This window comes from Perognathus longimembris, chromosome 3 (genome assembly GCF_023159225.1).
Source record: "Perognathus longimembris pacificus isolate PPM17 chromosome 3, ASM2315922v1, whole genome shotgun sequence".
NCBI lineage: Eukaryota > Metazoa > Chordata > Mammalia > Rodentia > Heteromyidae > Perognathus > Perognathus longimembris.
The window spans coordinates 108,717,770-108,739,012 of record NC_063163.1 but is presented as its reverse complement, the minus strand read 5'-3'; the positions used below and the strand labels follow the sequence as shown (position 1 = coordinate 108,739,012).

Genomic DNA, 21,243 nt, shown 5'->3' with positions numbered 1-21,243 from the left:
AAACCATGGGGAATTCTTTCATAAATATGCAGAACACAAAGTTTTTTAGATGAACAAATGAAATCAATGGATAAATGCACCAGAATGAGAAACAGTCTGTTCTATAGCTTGCTTTTGCTGCTGATGAATGGTGAGGGGCAAATTCAAGTAGACAATGGCAATAAGAATTTGATGAAAGAACTACATTAAATCTAATACTTCTAACTTGGCACCACAATTAAATAGTGCATGCTTAATAAATATTTACTAAATCAATATGTTTGTAAATCACAAAAGTTTTGAGAATAAGTGAATATTCCTCTTTTGTACACCCAAATCATTACATTTCTGTAGGGCTCATCACAATATGATCCCTCCTTTTCCTCAGATATAACGAAAAGGCATCAGACTGCCCTTATCATCCAATCCTTTCTCTTTCTCCCTCTCTCACACACACATATCAAAAATAAAACAAACTATGATCAGTTTATGTCAGCCAAACTGAACAAAGATTCTATCTAGTGATATTCAGTAATATGCTGGAATGTGTCCTAACTCTATGACCCAGCAATTCCACTCCTGGGCATTTACCCAAAAGATTACAAACCAGGATACAGGAAAGCCACCAACACATGCTTACTGAAGCCCTATTCACCACAGACAATGTATAGAATCAGACCAGGTGCCCTGCAGTGGACAAATGGATTAAGAAAATGTGGTATATATACACAGTAGAATTTTACTCATCCATTAGAAAGGATGACATGTACCATTAGTGAAGAAATACAAAGACATGGAAAAAATTATGTTAAATAATGTAAGTGAGGCTTAGAGAGACAAAGGATCCATGTTTTCCCTTATATATAGAAGCTAGATCTAGTTTACAAACTCATAAATAAAAATGTTGAGTTGTATGTATGTGTATACACAAATGCGTTAATGATAGATTCAACAGAGGTCTCAAATACTGTAATTCCTTAGAAAGCCAAAATCAAAGCTCAGCAAAAGAAAACAGGAAGGGCATCAAGGGAAAAGGGGTAGCATAAGAGAGAAACTTTCTTTTCTGTACATTCACTAATATCCAGTAACTTTACATAATTTCTATATTCCTGGATTTATAAAAATGGAATTTCCAAGTTCTGCAGCCACAAGCATGATTAGCCTAATTATTACCTCATTAAAGGACCATGTCCAGAGTTCCTTCAAACACAAGTAAATGTCATACAAGATAATTTGGCTTAAATTTCATATTTATACTTTTACTTTCTTTGAGGACAAACCATCTACTTGCCTGAAGACAAGAGGCTATTGATCATTTCCAAGAATGTAGGATGTACAAACTGGTAATCTTCAAGAAGTAAAACTACCTGCTGGGCTTCAATCCCTGCAAGATGCAGCACCTGCAAAGAGGGAAATAATTGTTAGTTCTCTTTATATGTCTTGAAGACAGTTACAAGCTTTTCTCTAGTAAAGTATGTCACTATTCATGAACTATTCTATGTAAAGTAGGTCCATTATTCATTTATATTAAATCAAACAAACATAAAGGTTGGGAAGCAAATCAAATGTACAAATGAAAACTATGTGAGGGAAATTTTCATTATTTCAGTGCTAGGCCATTTCAAAGTAAATTCTATACTTTTGTCCATTATTTATATCCACCTAGTACACCATAATCTGGGGTACCTAGAAATTAGAAATCTTAATAGTAATCTATTTTCCATCTATAGACAAAAATGTAATTCCTGGTAAATATCAAAAATTAGAATGAAGACATATATCTGAGACTTGAGGACTTTAAAAAAGTGTTAGGCTAATCGCATAATTGAAAAATAAAGGAAGAAACCAAAAAAATCACTGACAACTTACATGTTTGAGATCATTTCTGAACTGCTTTGGTTCATACCCTCTGGAAATCTTGGGGGAAAACAGCACTGCTCCATGCATATGGCTGACTAGGGACGTGATGGTCCGACGCCCCACACCACTGCGTCCTGCTAACAGAAGCGAACCGCCTGGGAAGCTCAGCACTCTATCGATCCTAGACATATACTCCAGAACTTCTTGGAAAAGTAAAATATCCAAATTCTGATTATCTCGTCCATAGTGGATTAGACCCTTTCAAGAAACAGAGTGAATATTTTATGATTTAAACCAAAATGCTCCAAAAGTATCACTTATGTAAAATATTACCTCTTTGACACATTCAAGAAATGAGGTGAGGGAACTCACGTCATCTCCAACCTACACTGTACCTAATAACAAACTCACTCGATACCAGATTCAAAGGTGCACAAATACAGTTACCTTTAGACATTAATACAAAGAGTAAAGTGTAACATGAGAGTAAAAAGCTCTCAAATTTGAAGATCTAATAGAAACCCTACTATACCTATATAAAGTTTTTTATGAACACCTTTTTTTGTGCTGCTTGGGAATGAATCAAGAGGCCATACAGGTACTGTACCATGCTAGGGCTGCATAATAGAATATACAACATGAGAAAAGATAATTCCATTTCTAAGATTTAGCACCTTCCAATATTCCCAGTTTTCAGTGTTTGATTCCAGACAAATCAGTTTAGCAGACCATAAAATAACTTTTCCTGACAGAAAACCTACACTGATTTTCATATAAATATTAATATTTAAAGCAGTCATTTTCAACATGGTTTCTCATTTATTACAATTTAACTGAAAACAAGAAAGTAAGGAGCCAAAAGCAAATAAGCCAGCAAGTAAACAAAGAGAAGGGAAAAGTCTAGGACAGTTGCAGGAACTGGAGCATTGACAGCCTTTGGGAGCCTGTTAAAATTTCAGATTCTTTGGACCTCCCCAACTGAGTCTGACCTCTGTGGCTGGAAACCAAGAACCTAAGTATTTTCCACATTTCCAGGTGATTTTGACTCTACAATGTGACAGTCACTACTCAAGGGTGATTTCTCAGTTAACATTATCATTCATACTTCCAACAACATCTTTTGCAATACACCCTAGTATTAATGCACTAGTATGAGTACAGGTGTCTCTACAGGTGTCTGCCTCAATGGACTTAATTCCAAAAGAACAGAACTAGTCCTATCTACAATCTTCTATGTTCATGCCCTCAAAATGTTTCCAATAAGCATTTCTATAGCTATAATCACAGACAAGCCTTATTCAAATCCATGATTCATGTTATACCTTTTTAATAACATCCTTAAGATCTGAAGAGTTGAGTTTGCCCAGTGGCTTTCCATGTGGTGGTAATGGTTGTCCTGGGGCTCCTCTTGCTCCTAAATTATGCCGGGCTCCCCATGTAACATAGAAACTATCTATAAAAATAAACAATTATTTGTGGTTGATATGAGAGAATCAATAAGTTCATTGCTTACTGAATTATCTTTATCACTCCAAACAAGATTATCTTCAGAAAGTTATGTAAAAATAATTATTTGGAAAATCAAATATGACTTCAAATTAAAATAACAAAGGTGCCTGAGAACTGGCTAAGTGAGCCCTTTCCTATGTTCCTCCCCATATCTTTCTCATCACATGACCTGGCTTCCATCTAACTATACCTTATTATCTCCCATTTTCCCATTTTCTTTCTCCATATTCTCCATTTTATTAAAAATAACTTCTACAATATTAACAAAACAATCTCAAAACTCGTTATGAAAGAACACAGACTTATTAATAGCGTCAGAGGCACAAACTTCTGAAATAACAACTAAGTTACAAGTAGAAAAAAATACTCCCAAATTTCCCTTAAATTTACCTACGGCAACATATAAAGAAAAGTTACTCACTGGCTGGGGATATGGCCTAGTGGCAAGAGAGCTTGCCTTGTATACATGAGGCCCTGGGTTCAATTCCCCAGCACCACATATACAGAAAACAGCCAGAAGTGGCGCTGTGGCTCAAGTGGCAGAGTGCTAGCCTTGAGCAAAAGGAAGCCAGGGACAGTGCTCAGGCCCTGAGTCCAAGGCCCAGGACTGGTCAAAAAAAAAAAGAAAAGAAAAGTTACTCACTAACCTACTGAAACTTTTCTCTTCCAACCTTCTGGGGAACTCATTCTCAGTTCTACCATCTCACCTATTACAATTACCCAACTTCCCTAAAGCCAAGAGAGGTTCATCCTTCTTTCCTTCCCTTAACCTTCCCTTTTTGCATCATCGCTACCTGTAAAGACCTGTACAGTAAAATTCCCATTTGGGAATAAAAATGAAGTTCCAATCTCCAAACACAAATCTTTGTTCCCCCACAATGCATCTCCTTTTTCCCCAGGAACTTCAACTGAAAGCCTGGGCATTGCCTCTGAGCTTGTCTGACTAAAGGCTAGTGCTCTACCACTTGAGATACAGCTCCACTTCAGCTTTCTTGGTGGTTAATAAGAGATGCAAGTCTCATGACTTTCCTGCTGGTCTGGCTTTGAACCTTGATCCTAAGATCTCAGCCTCTTGAGCAGGATTACAGGTGTGAGCCACCGTGTCTGGCTCACATCTTGTTGAAGTTTTCCTCCTTACATTTACATGACCCTACTCACTAAGCCACAAATCCCACTCCTTTTCAATTCCCCTCTTATCCCTTATAAATTGTGTACTCTGAAATCTGTCTTCTACTCATTAATTCTATTTTTTTTTTTTTTTGGCCAGTCCTGGGCCTTGGACTCAGGGCCTGAGCACTGTCCCTGGCTTCTTTTTGCTCAAGGCCACTCTGCCACTTGAGCCACAGCACCACTTCTGGCCATTTTCTGTATATGTGGTGCTGGGGAATTGAACCAAGGGCCTCATGTATACGAGGCAAGCACTCTTGCCACTAGGCCATATCCCCAGCCCTACTTATTAATTCTAGAGTTCCCCTCTATTTTTTTTCTTGGATTAAGTTATCAACAAAATATATACCTCAAAAGTCACTCAATACTTATTTCAAGGAAAGTCTCATACCATATTTACAAGTGCTTAAAAGACATACAATTCACATATCATTCACTCATATCTACTGAGTACTTGTGTTTAAATATTGTTCTTTCTGCTTGCTGTAAGTAGTGAAGAAGTACCCTTGTCAAGGATAAACTTTATGGAGAGTCCCAAAAGGCACTCAAAATGCTTGCAAATATTGAAGCACAATATAGTATCTTTAAATAACTAGTAAAGTTATTACAATAATATTACACATGATTTTCTATCACACACTTGATTACAACCCCAGTAGTTTTCAAAATGCAAATTTCTCATTAAGCACTAATAATTCTAAATGCAACAAAGCTGTTTTGACTGAATGTTATACTTTCTTTAGCACAAAACTCGATGTAGTGGGTAGTAAGAACATATGAGAAGTTCTGGGGTCAGAATGTTATGGGTAGTGATAGGAAAAAGAATAGCTATTACTATTTTAAGCATTATAATCGAACATGGATTTCCTCAATTTCTTTAATTCCAAATATATAGCTTTGACCAAATTGTATTAGTGAAAATCATTTAGGATGAACAACTTTGAGTTTAAATGTTCAACGGTAGGTCCGAGCCACTTTAAAAAATATAACTCTTACTGTGTTTTGGTTGGAACACAATCATGAAAATGATTTGGATGAAAATCAGCATCAAAATTACCTTGTTTTATTTATTTGAATATGAAATCATACTATAAGAAAAATAATGAGAGTACTCATCAAAATCATATTCTTACACAGGCTCCACCATCTTACCTGCCATATTGTCTAGTATGTCTGAGCCCCAGTCTCCTTGAAACACTGCGGTTAAAATGCTGTCAAACAAATGGAGTTCCTTTGCACTGACAATTTTGTCACGAAATAAGCGCCGTGCTTCATATGCAACAATTTCTAATACATAATCTAATGGATGGTTGGAGGACCCTAAAACAAGCAAAAAATTTTAAATGGCAATATTCAAATTTTTAAAATTGTCTGTTTAACACAATAGTAAAAAGAAATAGAGAGCAAAAATCTACATACCATTATTTTGGCATCAGATAAGTAGAAGAAATGGGAAAAAAAGTTAAAATTCATTCTGTTAATAAGTTGACATATATTTTTGATTATTAAAAGGCTACCTTAAACACTATCATCTCAATTCATTGAATAAAAATATAAAATTAAAGAAGCAAATTAATTGCAGCTTAATTACAAAAGTAATGATTTCATTTTTCCTAAAATCAACTTTTAATTAAAGTGATAATCAGTTTGAAAGAAATACATTATCCTACTGGTAATATTTAAAGTAATAGTGCTATTTAGATTTACTATCAATGTAAGTACTGTTTCAGTCTTCATTCAATTGATTTTGAATACAATATGTAACACTAAACAAATGCTTGCATCCATGTACATACACATAACCCCACCACAACAGTACAACTTACCTCCTTCTAAATCATATCTGAATAAGCCAAGTACCCACTGGGTAAGAATGCAAGGTGTAAAGAAATAGTGACTGTAATCATCAACTGTAAATTTGGCCCGCACCTGAAAAAGAAATGTTATACATTTCCCATTACCTTAGACTCACAGGAATGCCAATTTCTACCTGTGGGCTGAATCTTATTTCAGAAGAACTGTTTTCTAGCAGCTATCACATCTATAACCAATACCTTTTATTTGTTCTATCTATATACTTTTTCTTATACATTCTGCACATAATTCCAAGATAAGATTCATGAGTTTACAGAGAATGCCAATGACTGTAGCAAAAATACAAGTTTAAAACGTACCACTAAACAAAAGCTAACTAGAGCTTTATAAAATAAAGACTGCAAGTCCAAGGCATTCACAGATGCAGGTAAACTGCCTTTCCTAATGATGAGAACCATAGAGCTGTCAAGTCAGGAAGTCACTGGAACCAGAGTTCTTCTCCCCATAAGAACCTATCCCTTCCAACTTGGAAAAAGTTATACTAAGTGAAGTGAGCCAGACCCAAAGAAACATGGACTCTATGGCCTCCCTTACTGGGAATAATTAGTACAGGTTTAGGCAAGCCATAGCAGAGCATCACAAGGCCCAATAGCTATACCCTTAGAAACACATAAGATGATGCTAAGTGAAATGAACTCCATGTTATGGAAACAAGTGATATATCACAGTTGTAACTACTTTCAACGTCCTATGTGTATGTGTAGTTTCTATTATTGATGATGTTTTGTATCACCTTCCTATGTTTGTACCTACACTATCTCTGTAATCTTATCTGAGTATATTGGAAACCGGGTTTACTGGTATTGGAAGTAGGAAATTCAAAGGGAATACCAAATTCGAGAGACACAGGGTAAAAAAAGAGAAATAACTACAAAAGCAATACTTGCAAAACTGTTTGGTGTAAGTGAACTGAACACCTGGGGGGGGGAGGGAAAGGGGGGGAGGGCATGAGGGACAAGGCAACAAACAGTACAAGAAATGTATCCAATGCCCAACGTATGATACTGTAACCTCTCTGTACGTCAGTTTGATAATAAAAATTTGAGAAAAAAAAAAAAAGAACCTATCCCTTCCAATTTATGGACACAGGCATTATTCTTACTGTGATTTTGATAATTTATCATCTGAATTATTTTATAAAAGGTAATTTCTTACTCCCTAGATTATCTTTTTTTGTAGTTCTGGGATTTAAACTCAGAACCTCACATTCAGTCAGCTTACGGCTTTAGCTAGCAACTCTTATCAGTAGTTTGCCCAGCCTTGCCCTGCTTTTGGCTGGTTACTTTGGAGATGGACTTTCATAGATGCTTTTGCCTGGGATGGCATGGAACTGCAGTCCTCCAGGTATCAGCCTCCTAACTATAGTTACAGGCATGGGGTCATCAGCCCAGAACATCCTCATTTATCTTTCCCTACTCTACCACTATAAAATTACATGCCACAAACACGTCATAACTTACACTAAAACCTGTCATCTTCAACCACTTTGTGAATTTCTATTCATTTTCAACACTCTGATCAAATCTCCCCCTCTCGATAACTACCATACACAAAGTTGCTCCCTCTCTCAGCTTTGTGCTATCTATAACTGAACACACTTTCACTGCCACTGTATTAATAACAGTGGTAGCAATGTCAAGCCTGGCCACAAACACAAAAATGAAGATTAAAGATGGTCCTTTTCAGAATAAAACCACCAGACATGAAAACCGCAGAAAATGTAGTACCTGTTCATATACTTGTACCATCGATCCTGCTAAGAGAGAAATTTTTGATGAAGATCCCCAAATAGAATGATTCTTCAGATTTTTGTGCAGAACAGCTTCCAAATATGCTCCATAAATTGTCTGCAGTTGCTCTCTTTCTGGGTAACTAAACAAAGGCAAAGAAAGAAGAAAGCTGAAATAAAACAACACTCAAAATTATTTTAAATGTTAACTTTCAGCTCTGTGAGTTCACTGTTCTGAAATACAGATCTCTGAGCTCACAGAATTTGCTCACTTTCAAACACATTAGACCACAAAGTATCTACTGTCAATACTAAGATTCCTAGTAGAGGATTCTAATGAAAATAATTTTAAAACACTGTTTGAATAACCACAAATCTTTTTGGAAGACCAAGAGGAAAATTTTACTAAAGAAAAAGCACTTTGAGCTGAGTGTTGGTAACACATGCCTGAAATTCTAGCTGCTTAGGAGGCAGAGATCTGGGGAACTGTGGCTCAAGGCCAGCTTGGGGACCCACACAAGGTGTTTTATTTTCTCATATGTTTCCAAAACAAAAGATGCACCGATTAAAGCCTTTATCATCCTAAATCACTGCCTTTAATTTGGAAAGAGTAGAGAAAATACATCAGAACTTAAGTTTGGCCATTTTTATGTTCCACAGTTTGAAGAAGTATTATTAGTGGAAACTGGTTATATAGGATGTAATTTTAAGCACTCTTATACATGCTATACAGCACAAAGACAAGCAATGGATGTAAGTCTGCTCAGATACCTACTCTACAGCACAAAGACGAACAATGGAAGTAAATCTGGTGGTGAGCTTGTGCCTTCCAAGCCTTCCTCCAGCAGACATGGATGCTACAATCTGTATGTTTTCCAGACCAACCCATTCCAGATTTTCATCATAAAATCCTTGGTATGTCAATACCTATTTAAAAATACAGGTTTTTAAATGTTTCATACTTTATATTTTTATCACAATTATCATAATGTTTTCCTAAATTTCAATTATTTCCAAACATACTCATCACCTTTTACCTAACTCAAGACTTGGTCTGAAATGTATTTTAAATTCTCATACCATTGAAAAAAAATATTGTTTAGAACTGCATTCATGTCCTCATTTTTAAAATGCTTTTTATCACTATTAATTGTTAAACTCCAGATTGGATATATCCCAGCAATCACTAGAATAAAAGTGTCAGGATCAGAAAAAAAAATGATTTTTTGTACTTATTTTATCACATTCTGCAGTAATAGAACTACATTTCGAAATATATAATGCGCTTTAAAAATTTATAGATTATCTAATGGGATGTATAAAACATGAGGAAAATTTTTCTGCACTAAGAATGGATGGTCTTGCCAGGCACTGGTGGCTCAAGCCTGCAATCCTAGCTACTCAGGAGGCTGAGACCTGAGGACTGCGGTACAAAGCCAACCCAGGCAGGAAAGTCCATGAGACTCTTATCTCCAAATAACCACCAGAAAACCAAAGTGGAGCTATGGCTAAGTAGTAGAACACTAGCCTTGAGCAAAAAAAGCTCAGGGACAGCACCAAGGCCCTGAATTCAAGCCCCATGACGGACAAAAAAAGGAAGGGAGGGAGGGAGGGCCTAGGGTCCTTCCCAATGGGCCTAGGCTACCAGAAATGGGGTGACCAACTGCAGCTACTGTCAGATAGAAGCACCCTCAACATAGGAGGTCAACAAACTTCCCACCGCTAGCACTATCCCAGCTTCTGATTCATTGCTTAATTTTTAGAGAAAAGGGAGCGGCCACAGATGTAGAACATTTTATTATTTCCTATGTAACATTAACTTCTAAAGGAAAATCAAAGCAACCAACCAAAAACAATGTTTCAGGAGTTTAATTTCCATGACACATACTGGCCCTAATGAATAAGAAAAATTAGTAGAATTAACCTGTCAGGTGATAAGACTTACCTGCTGTAGGAATGCTACCAAAGTACTGGTCCCCCATTTATCAAGCTTGGGTAGGTTAATATCTTTTAAGTACAAAACAAGTCTTTCACAGTCTTTTGGTCTATATACCCGGCCAGTGTTAGTACTGATGACCATGCACATCTGGCTCAGTTTTTGTAGCAGGTGTCGAGAAGTGGTTTGTGTACTACAGTGAACTGTAGCAATTTGAGTGGAGCGGAGCTGAGAAAAGGCATACCTGAGCAGCATCCTACAAAAGATGAATTTTTACTTTGAAAATGCAACCACCAAAATAATTTTGAAACTCAATATAGAATTTATCTTAAATATTTTAGTTTCTAAACTAAGTATGTCAAAGTTAAGAGTAAAATAATAAACACAAATAGGTTTCCCTGTTATTAAGATAACTTTCTTGGGGTTTTGGAGCTTTTGTTGCTGTTTTGTTTCTTACGATTTTATAGATTGAACCCAAGGCCTCATAAATAGTAGAAAAATCTTCTATTACTTGAGTTTTCTTACATTCTGTTATGTTTTTGAGAAATTCTCTTGCTAACTTTGCCAGGGATGGCCTCCAATTTGCAATTCTCCTAACACTGCCTCTTGAGTAGGTGAGATTACAGGAGTATGTTACCACATAGTACTTTCTAAATTTTAGACTAGAAAAAAAAGCATCTTTAAGAGTATTGTTGGGGTTCATTTCATACACACCCCCAAAATGGAATTGTTTAAAGTATTTTAGTTAGACAAACTATATCTAGATTACACCAATACTTTATCCACAATTTAAGATGTTAAATCCTCTTAGTTTACTATGATTCAGTAAATATTTAAAATACTTTCACAACAAAAAAGTAAAACTACTAATTCATGGTGTCTATTTCCAAAAAAATTGTATTCTGTAGGCACTACAAGTAGATTACATTAAAAACTTTGAAATAGAGTTAACATCAACATAAAATTATATAACTGAAGCACATACTAATTTGTGAAAATGTCTAAGCTAGTCAACTTTCATTGTGATTGTATAAACTCTTCTAAAAACAACTTCTAAAACTGTTCTTTTTTTTTTTTTTGCCAGTCCTGGGGCTTAGACTCAGGGCCTGAGCACTGTCCCTGGCTTCTTTTTTGCTCAAGGCTAGCACTCTGCCACTTGGGCCACAGCGCCACTTCTGGCCATTTTCTGTATATGTGGTGCTGGGGAATCGAACCCAGGGCCTCATGTATATGAGGCAGGCACTCTTGCCACTAGGCCATATCCCCAGCCCTAAAACTGTTCTCTTTTTAAGAAAACAAAAAACAAAAAACCCACTAGCCAGACACTGGTGGCTCACGCCTGTAATTCTAGCTGCTCAGGGGGCTGAGATCTGAGGATCAAGGTTCAAAGCCAGCCTTGGGCAAGAAAGTCTGGACTCTTATCTCCAACTAGCCATTTGAAAACCAGAAGTGGAGCTGTGGCTCAAAGTGGCAGAAGGTTAATCTTGATCAAAAAAGCTAAAGCCCAGAGTGCAAACACCATGACCAATTTTTTAAAAAATCATAACTTGGTTAAAGGACATGCTTCTCCACAGTTGTTTTTACAACTGTACGTTAATTTAGAAAAACAAATATAACAATGGCTATTAAGGTGTGTATCTTTAAGTTCACAAGATGCGCCTATTTGGACACTTACCCTTTGCCACAGCCTTCTGGTCCTACAAGAATAAATGGCTGCTTAGTTTCAGAGCTCAACCAAGGTCTGAAGTAATCTAGACCACGCTGCATGTCAGGAGTCTGAATGACTGGCAACGTTTGGCAATTACTGAAATCATCAGCAGTCAAGTTTTCAGGCTTCTTCAGCATGTAAGATAATAACTGTCCTCTAGTTGAGTCATAGTAAGTGTCCATTGGCTTGTGAGTGTCTGGAGGAGATTCTCGTGCCCAGTTAAAAACCTTAAGAGGAAAGAGCTATAGTAAGTTTCTCCATACTACGAAGTGAAGTTAATTTTTCCAAGTACAATTCCCCAAAGTGAATCCTCTTAGTTTCCATACACCAAACCTACTTATAAGCAAACTACCTTATCTCATGAATCAATATTTTCTTTCTAACTGGTAATTTAAGCAAATATATAGAAGTGTATCTAAAGATGCCAACTGAGTAGATATTTATGCAATGACTGGTACAATGCTGACTGGTAACAATGAGAAGTTGCCTCTGAGACCACTAGAAGAGAATAGACAAAGTAACAAAAGACACTACTAAAAAGTGCAAAGTGGAAAAAGAAGCTAGGGCTCAATGTTGTAGCTAGTATTAAGGAACACATTTCCAACTATTTCTACAGAAGCCAAAAGGGAGAAAATTCCAATGTCATAGAATTCAGTTTTATAAACAACTGGCTCAAACAAAATCTTTCATGTATTTAAAAAAGATTTACAGGACTGGGGATATGGCCTAGTGGCAAGAGTGCTTGCCTCGTATACATGAGGCCCTAGGTTCGATTCCCCAGCACCACATATACAGAAAATGACCAGAAGTGGCGCTGTGGCTCAAGTGGTAGAGTGCTAGCCTTGAGCAAGAAGAAGCCAGGGACAGTGCTCAGGCCCTGAGTCCAGGCCCTAGGACTGGCCCCCCACCCAAAAAAAAAAGATTTGCAAATCATTAATTCATCCTAACATTGCTAAAACTGTTATGTTTAAGAGGAAAAGTCACTGAGACTAAAAATGAATGATGGGGGGCTGGGAATGTGGCTTAATAATAGAGTGCTTGCCTAGCATGCATGAAGCCCTGAGTTTGATTTCTCAGCATCACATAACAGAAAAAGCCAGAAGTGGTGCTGTGGCTCAAGAGGTAGAGTGCTAACCTTGAGAAAAAAGAAGCCAAAGACAGTGCTTAGGCCCTGAGTCCGAAGCCCCAGGATTGGCAAAAAAAACAACAACAAAAAAAACAAACCACAGTTTCCCTCATTGGTAATAATTAGTATATGTCTAGAATAGTCCTAGCAGAGGATCACAATAGCTCAATAGCTATGTGCATATATATGACTATATATGACCATAAGTGAAATGAACTCCAAGATATGGAAACAAGAGCTTTTTCATTGTTGTTGCTATTTTTAATGTACTATGTGAAATTCTTTCTTTCTTTTTTCTTTCCTAAGGTTTATCACTTGTCACTGTATTTGATTTTGGTACCCTGAGTAGTGTGTGTGTGTGTGTGTGTGTGTGTGTGTGTGTGTGTGTGTGTGTGTGTTTATTTGAATTAGGGAAGAGGAATATTAAAATGGTGAGACAAAGGCAAAAAGGCAAACTGATGCAACAGCAATACTTACAAGACAATATGTTATAACCCAACTGTACAACTTGGGGGTGAAGGGGAGGTGGGAGAAAAATTATGGTTCAAAACCAGCCCACAAGAAAAGTCCATGAAACTTTTTACTCAAATTAAACCACAAAAAGCTGTAAGTGGAGCTGTAGCCCAAGTGGTAGAGCTTTGTGCAAAAAAGCCCAGGAATAGTCCTTAAGCCTCAAGTTCAAGCCTAGGATCAGCACTCCCAAAAAATAAGTTCCACTTCTAATAGTTACAAATCAATGTACTTCGATAGTCAAGGGTCATAAAAAGTATTACTGAATTCAAGATTTAAATATGTATTAATTACCTCCTTGGTGAATTCCAGTCGTGATTTCATATTCAGATTTCCACCAAGTCCCCTGATGAGATTAATGATAAATTGATCATGATCTCTGCATCCATGTAAGTGGGACAAACCATTCATCACAGTTCCAACCAAACTTGTTTCCACTACATAATCATTCTGTTGATTAAAATCCATGGAACAGAAAAAAAAATCAAGTATTAACCAGTAAACTCACCTCATGTAAAGTGATATTCACATATCATTCTCAAAAAATATCTTTAAATTCACCTCTTGAGACAAGTCATAGGAAGTTTGGATTCTACTCAATTTATGTACATACTTTGAAAATGAAAAATAATCATAAAAATAATCATATTTTGAGCTATAAACACTAATTTTTTCAAACAGTTACATGGCCTATTTCCTTCCTAAACCAGAATATATTTTTTTAAAAAATAGATCACTGGGTCCAAAAAGAATAGCTATTCATTTCTTCTTGATTGATGTTGTTCATTTCTTCTGATAAAAGGAAACTACAGGCAAAAGCTGGACTTATGGTCACGGAAGAAGAGCACTAGATAGCAAGCTAAATCAGATGGCTTGGAGCTTTCACAATAAAGAGAGATGTGTACGTATAAACATGTGTATGTGCATGTGTGTCTGGATGTGATCTCTGAGCTTTTATGGTCTACTTCTCTACCACTTGCCCCACAGCTCCACTTCCACTTGGTAGTTTACTGAAGTCTCACATCACAGACTTTCCTGCCTGGGCTACCTTTGAATTACAAATCCTTGGATCTCAGTCCCTTGAGTAGCTAGGATTACAAGCATGATCCCCGAGCCCTAAGCTAATAAAATGAAGCTTTTGGATTTAGATCATAAAGATGGTTTCGTTCTGGGGCTGGGGATGTGGCCTAGTGGCAAGAGTGCCTGCCTCATATACATGAGGCCCTGGGTTCGATTCCCCAGCACCACATATACAGAAAATGGCCAGAAGTGGCGCTGTGGCTCATGTGGCAGAGTGCTAGCCTTGAGCAAAAGGAAGCCAGGGACAGTGCTCAGACCCTGAGTCCAAGCCCCAGGACTGGCAAAAAAAAAAAAAAAAAAAAAAAAAAAAGATGGTTTTGTTCTATAGGCCTTTAGGGTCTTTGGTAAATGCTGCAAAATTCAGTTGAAAACTAATTTTTTCCAGAACATTTACTAAGACCAAATCATGAAGTAGAAGCTTCTTTTTTTTTTTTTTTGCCAGTCCTGGGGCTTGAACTTAGGACCTGAGCACTGTCCCTGGCTTCCCTTTGCTCAAGGCTAGCACTCTACCACTTGAGCCACAGCACCATTTCCGGCTTTTTCTGTTTATGTGGTGCTGAGGAATCAAACCCAGGGCTTCATGCAAGTTAGCCAAGCACTCTACCGCTAAGCCACATTCCCAACCCAATAGAAGCTTTTTAAAAAGTAGATTCAACACAGTCCCTGTCTTCAAGTTGGGGTAACAACAAAAGAGCAGCAGAACAGGGCATTGTGGGAAAACATAACTCAAATTTCAAGCAAGGACTCTGAAATAAGTAATAGCTATTATCTGTGGGGTGAGATCTGTCTAGCCATACAAAGAGCATGCAAAGGAAAACAGTACAGGAAGTTTGTGCTTGAAGGAAGCAAGGAATCAATGGTTTAAGAGAGAAAAACAAGTCATCTACTAAAAAGGGGCTATTATGTAGGCAATGGTACTTAATCCCCGTATTCTGAGGCCTCCTAGGAAACCTACTCTATTTACATTATTTCCTCACAAATCACATCCTTACAGCACCAAAAAGGAAAAAAGTCGAACAAATGACAGCAAGATCTCCATTTCCTATGTTGTGTCCAATCCCAAAGTAGTGACCACTAAATCACCTTTAGATTAACAGATACTTTCAAAGCTACTCGTTTTTTGCTACTCGTTTTTTATGTGTAAGATTTTTTTTTTAATGGCATAAAAGAAAATGTAGGAATAGGTAAAATCACATACCACACCTGGAAACCTTCCATGGTCTTCTTTCTGTGCATACTTCAAATTAAAAATCAAGGGTGATCTTGATTTTTAAAACCCTCTAAAAGAGACCAATGATGTTTCTCCATCATGATGATGAGGTTGTATGGAAGTTTCCTCCATTAGAAACCCTTCTCCAGAAAAAAGAACTATTCTTTTAATCTTTACCTCTCAAAATCTTTCTAGTTTAATGCTTAACACATATTAGGTATTTTATTCATTTTTATTGAAAATGTCTCCCAACATTACTTCATATTACTCAATATTTTTTCCACCTTAGTATTAGCAAGATACTGTGTTTAGTTCAATAAACCTAACACTACTTACTAATATAGAGAAATGTGACAGTAAGGTAGTTTTGCAAGTGAGAAACACTGTGATATTCCTTATTTTTTGGTAAGTCGGGCAAGGCACTGTAGGTAGGAAATTTAGAATGTTTTAAGAGTAACATAACAAAAGGGTAGGCCAAGAGATATAGAGAAACCAGATCCCAGGAGGCAACAAGGAGTAAGCCACACACCATTATGTCCTCACCTCAGTGTTACGGTCAACTTACCTGCTTTAGAACCCATTGTAAAGCCTTTTCAAAATAATCTCCAATCCAGTTTTCAAGACTACTTCTGTACTTAGCAGGCTGATTCCTCAACCAAGATTTTATTAGAGAATTAAGATCTGTCTCTTCATCACTGAAACAGGATAATACAAATACATAAAAAAAAATTTAAGAAGAAACTGTCAACTTAGTTTCATATTTCTGCTCCAATAAATCATCATTGCACACATGTGTATTACCTGCTAGCACATAAGAGTTGGCTTTGGTTATTTACATATGTTTATAACAATAGCAATCTATTTCCCTCTTTAAAAAGTACCATGTTTACAACAAACATTTCCTAAAAGAATAAAAGAAATCTGAAACTAAGGAATAGCTGTGCATATACAACCTGGAAAGGTTAACATTCTTACATTTTACAGGAAATTGTACATACTTATTATACTTCTTCCAACCCATACCCATTTCACCATCAATTTTATAATCCCAGGTAGAAGTATGTGATTTGTTTGCTGCTTGTTTCCTTTTATTCTGGCCTATAATTATTGTTCCACTTAAGTTTATTTCTTCTACTTTATGGTACGTTCCAAAAGAAACCATCAATAAATATTACTTTTATCCCTTTCTTACCATCTTTCCTAAGGTGCCTAAATTAATGATATGCACATCATAAACATTCAAAACAGCATTAAAATACTTTTTAAGCTTTATAAGGAGGTTTATAAGTGGGGCCACATCTCCCATGGGAGAGAGAGCAATATGGCCACATTAAAATGTGTTAATGTAAAAGTATCTTTTATTCCACTTTTACTACAAGATTTTAAGAATATATTGAATGAAAAATTGTGTATATAAATGTTGTGAATTATAAACTCAAAGTTATACTATTTTTCTGAATACTTCATAGTAAAGGAAGCTCATGACTACATTTCAATCTAAATGTGTCCTACAACACTATCAGAGTGAACAGTAAAATATAAAACACGGTATGAACTAAATTGATTACAATGTTCTGTGTTATACTCTACCTAAAAAAGGCTTCACGTGATCCTAAAATTCGTTGATAAGAAAAAATATTCTAAATATAAACTCAAGAAAATAGGCAAAATAATTAGTTATACATTATTAACAGTGTGTTTATTTTACTTACCTATAAAACCGAAATTAATAACAAAAGAGTATTCTAATATAATATATACAAATGCCCTATGACTTACCTAAGGAATATCATTCCCATTCTAGACACTGTGGCTGGTGAGGCGCAACTTAAATCATGAGTTTCAAATACAAAGTTAACATTTGGACCAAACTGAATCCTTTCTCCACTGGGCATGGTAAGTAGCCGATTATCATCCAGAACAGAATTCAGAGATTCTATCCATTCAGGGTCAATATCACCATCACAGATTATCCAGGAGCTGACATCTGTTGCCAAATCACAATGGTGAAGGTAATAGAGGTTTTTAAAAATGCACATACACACACACATTCACAGAGAGAGGAGGGGGGAGAGAGACAGAGAAAGTGATAATAGTTAAATTTTAAGAAACTATGTCTTGTTATTTATAACTGATTTCTTCCTATTTCTTCCTATAGACAAGAAGTAGAACAAGTGAAAAATTGTACATGAAGCTTTACTATAAAAGTGCTTCTGAACCCATGGGCAATCAAGGTTCAGGTAGTCAAAAACTCACTGATAAACAATATGATAATGCCTTATTCACCTACAAACATCCAGAATTGGTTATCTTTAAAAAAATAAAGAGGGGGGCTGGGGATATGGCCTAGTGGCAAGAGTGCTCGCCTCGTATACATGAGGTCCTGGGTTCGATTCCCCAGCACCAGAAAACGGCCAGAAGTGGCACTGTGGCTCAAGTGGCAGAGTGCTAGCCTTGAGTAAAAAAAAAAAAAGAAGCCAGGGACAGTTGCGCAGGCCCTGAGTCCAAGGCCCAGGACTGGCCAATAAATAAATAAATAAATAGGTATGTAAAATGTCATTTTAACCTTCAGTGTTTCAAGCTCTTCCTCAATATCCAAGAGAGGAACAAAGAGTGTAAAGAGGAATTTGTTAATTGTTCTTGTTGTGATTTCCTTTGAGACAAGGTCTTGCTATGTCACCCAGTCAGCTTTGAATTGCTGACCCTCCTGCCTCAGCCTTCGAAGGGTTGAGATGACAGGCCTGCATCATCATGCTCAGCTAAGTATTTCTATGCCCACAAAATAGCTATAAAATGTTCTTCATACCTTTATCTTTTACCATGTCATAAAAACACAGAATGCTTGATGTATAATACTTTTTCAGAAAATATGGGAAACTCATTTTTCAGTGTCCTTGCTTGAATTTTTTTAAAACTATAGTCATTTTTTAATATATAAAAAGATAACCCAAAAAGAGAAAAATGGCCAGTGTGCTCACTGGCCATTCTAGTGATAGCCTTTCTAGTAATAGAGTATTTTCTCCATCCCACCTTCAGATTATACTTGAACCTCTGAAACAATTCAAAAAGGACACTATCAGCAATAAAAGTTTGAGAAATAGTGCACGTAATATCTGACCTTTACTTAATGTAATACCACACAGAAAAAGAAACTATATCAAAAACCCTCCTATGTTTTATATGTTATATGTTTAATTCACTGCCTTAGAAAATTTAATTATGACCCAGCAAAAATATGGAATATTCTGATTCCAGTCCAAAAAAAGAGAAAAATCCTTAAAATTCAAGTAAGAAATATTCAGATCAAGAAATTTACTGTTTTAACATTTAAATTTTCATAATTTTCCAGAACAATGTATCCAAACTAACAAGTTAAAAGATATATTTTAAATTATATCTTAAAACTGAACTTGTTACAAGGCATTATGATGTCAACTAAGAAATCAATGTAAGATTCTATATTCAACATCTTAGTCGTAAATTACAATTTAACCACTGAGTTTTGATTACATTAATAGCTATTATAAATGTAAGTCAAAATGGTAACATGAATGGAGGGCATAATTCGAGCACTTGAGAGTCTGGGACACATAGTAAGATAACTATCTCAATAAAAAGCAACAGCATGTCTTTACAAATTATCAAAAGAACACCTTAAAATGGTGTTCTTTTGATAATTTGTATAAGAACATTTTCATGTAACAGACATATATAAATGATAGTCATACAAATCATAGCCATATATAAAAAGCTTTTCATGTAACAGCCATGTGTTAGCTCTTATTAGAACATCACTATACATTACACACAGGTTCTTTTATTCTTTAAGCTTTATAAAGTAAAACAATGAATTACCAACCTTGTGGTTCTCGAACTACTTGGCGAGCACTATTTGTCAAAACACCATCAGACCATTCTCTAGTATCCATGTCAATATGGCCTAATAACTGATGCCTAGGCATAGCTTTAGGATTCATAGTGTACTGCTTCACTACTTTGCCAGTTTTGCAAAGTGCTGCCCTTAACATTCTCCAAAGAGTAGATTTGCCAGCACCACTTGGACCAACGATAACGACTCCCATCCTCTGGCGTAATTGTTCATACAATTCTAAAGCCTTCTTGATCTAGTGGAAAAGAAATATGTCCATATGTAATTCATGCTATTCAATCATAGTTCTGCTTTCATTCTGTAAAAATTTGTGTTTCAACATGTAAATGAAGCCTTCCATCTCTTCAGTGAGAGACAAAACCTTAAGTAGAACAATAGCTCAATAGATCTGACTATATTTACAATAGGATTCTTAAATTCATTATTTGATTTAAAAAGATATGTTGTTTTCCATGGATAACATTACAACATGTATATTATTTTCTTTGCTCATTCATTCATCCAAATGCAATAATCTTTCATTTTGTTCACTTATTTATATGCTATAACTTTTCAATTAAATTCTGAGGAAAGAGTATTTATACACTATACAAAGAATTTTTACTAAGAAATTGCCCTAGTGAAATCAAATTACTGTAAACAATTAGCAAAAGTATATGGATTAGTAAATGGCAACTCTATTACATAGCACTATTATGAGCATCAAAAATAAAAATTGTAAGCAGAAATATAAGATTACCATCTGATGAGAAGGATCATTATTAATCAAATACACAAATACTAAACAAGTGTATATGAGAAAGTACAAACCAAGAGGACCTAATCAGAACTTGATCAGAAAAGGCCTCCCTGAAAGATGAATAAAGGTAGCTAGGAAATGTATTAGTATACTGTAAAACATTCTTGAGTTACCTGATTAGGTATGATTTCATAATTAGCCTCCTCAAAGACTTGCTTTAATGCAGCACTTAATTCTTCATATTCTACTTCTTTAAAGTCAATGCCAGGAAAGACATCTTTAATCAGGGCATCAAACCGGGTACAATCAGCAAATGTAAACTTCGACATTGTATTAAGCCTCAGTGCTTGCACCACTATGTGACTTTCGTTAGCTAGAGACAAAGTTTCACCAAAGTTATTATTTACCAATTTTATGACAATAAAAAGACTTAAGTACTTTGTAGACTTGGGATACACTATTAATCATTAAATTATATGCTAGAAATATTTAAAGACATTAAGTAAATCTTAAGAACTGGCAAGCTTAGCCATTTTTAACTGCTGAAAAATAATAATCACTAAGCAGAGTTATGGACTCTTTCTTTAATAATAAAAATTATCACGTACACTGGCATAATACTTTATGAATTATTAAATTATTGTTAATAATTCTATAAAATGGGTAAGAAAACATTCCAATTTGACGTGGGAGACATTAAGCCTCTAAAGTTTCCAATGGCAGAGCTGAGAGGGCATAGCAGTATTACAGCTACACTCAAATCCAGGAAACTAATTCTGGACTCACATCTCTCTCCAAATATACCAATATGACTTCTAGAGATTTCATTTCCTAAAACTGAAAACTGACCAACTGGGAAACAACTTCTTTTTTTTTATTTAGTTTTTTTTTTTAATACTATAGTGCTTTATACTTTTTTTTTCTTT

At 35.8% G+C, this 21,243-nt stretch overlaps 1 protein-coding gene across 2 annotated transcripts in view; it reads right to left on the bottom strand.

The window, feature by feature from the left end:
* Dync2h1 (dynein cytoplasmic 2 heavy chain 1) overlaps positions 1–21,243 on the bottom strand; it is a 154,181-nt gene that overhangs the window by 89,925 nt on the left and 43,013 nt on the right. Inside the window, exons 37-50 of one of the 2 annotated variants that reach the window (XM_048343745.1) lie at positions 20,491–20,690; positions 19,549–19,813; positions 17,469–17,676; positions 16,255–16,384; positions 13,694–13,849; positions 11,731–11,990; positions 10,065–10,311; positions 8,895–9,046; positions 8,118–8,262; positions 6,342–6,444; positions 5,668–5,835; positions 3,162–3,292; positions 1,849–2,097; positions 1,271–1,379 (exon numbers count right to left, since the gene is read on the bottom strand). In XM_048343745.1, the coding sequence (XP_048199702.1) occupies positions 1,271–1,379; positions 1,849–2,097; positions 3,162–3,292; positions 5,668–5,835; positions 6,342–6,444; positions 8,118–8,262; positions 8,895–9,046; positions 10,065–10,311; positions 11,731–11,990; positions 13,694–13,849; positions 16,255–16,384; positions 17,469–17,676; positions 19,549–19,813; positions 20,491–20,690 (2,523 nt within the window). The remainder of the gene's footprint in view (positions 1–1,270; positions 1,380–1,848; positions 2,098–3,161; positions 3,293–5,667; positions 5,836–6,341; positions 6,445–8,117; positions 8,263–8,894; positions 9,047–10,064; positions 10,312–11,730; positions 11,991–13,693; positions 13,850–16,254; positions 16,385–17,468; positions 17,677–19,548; positions 19,814–20,490; positions 20,691–21,243) is intronic. The other variant, XM_048343746.1, reaches the window with a different exon arrangement.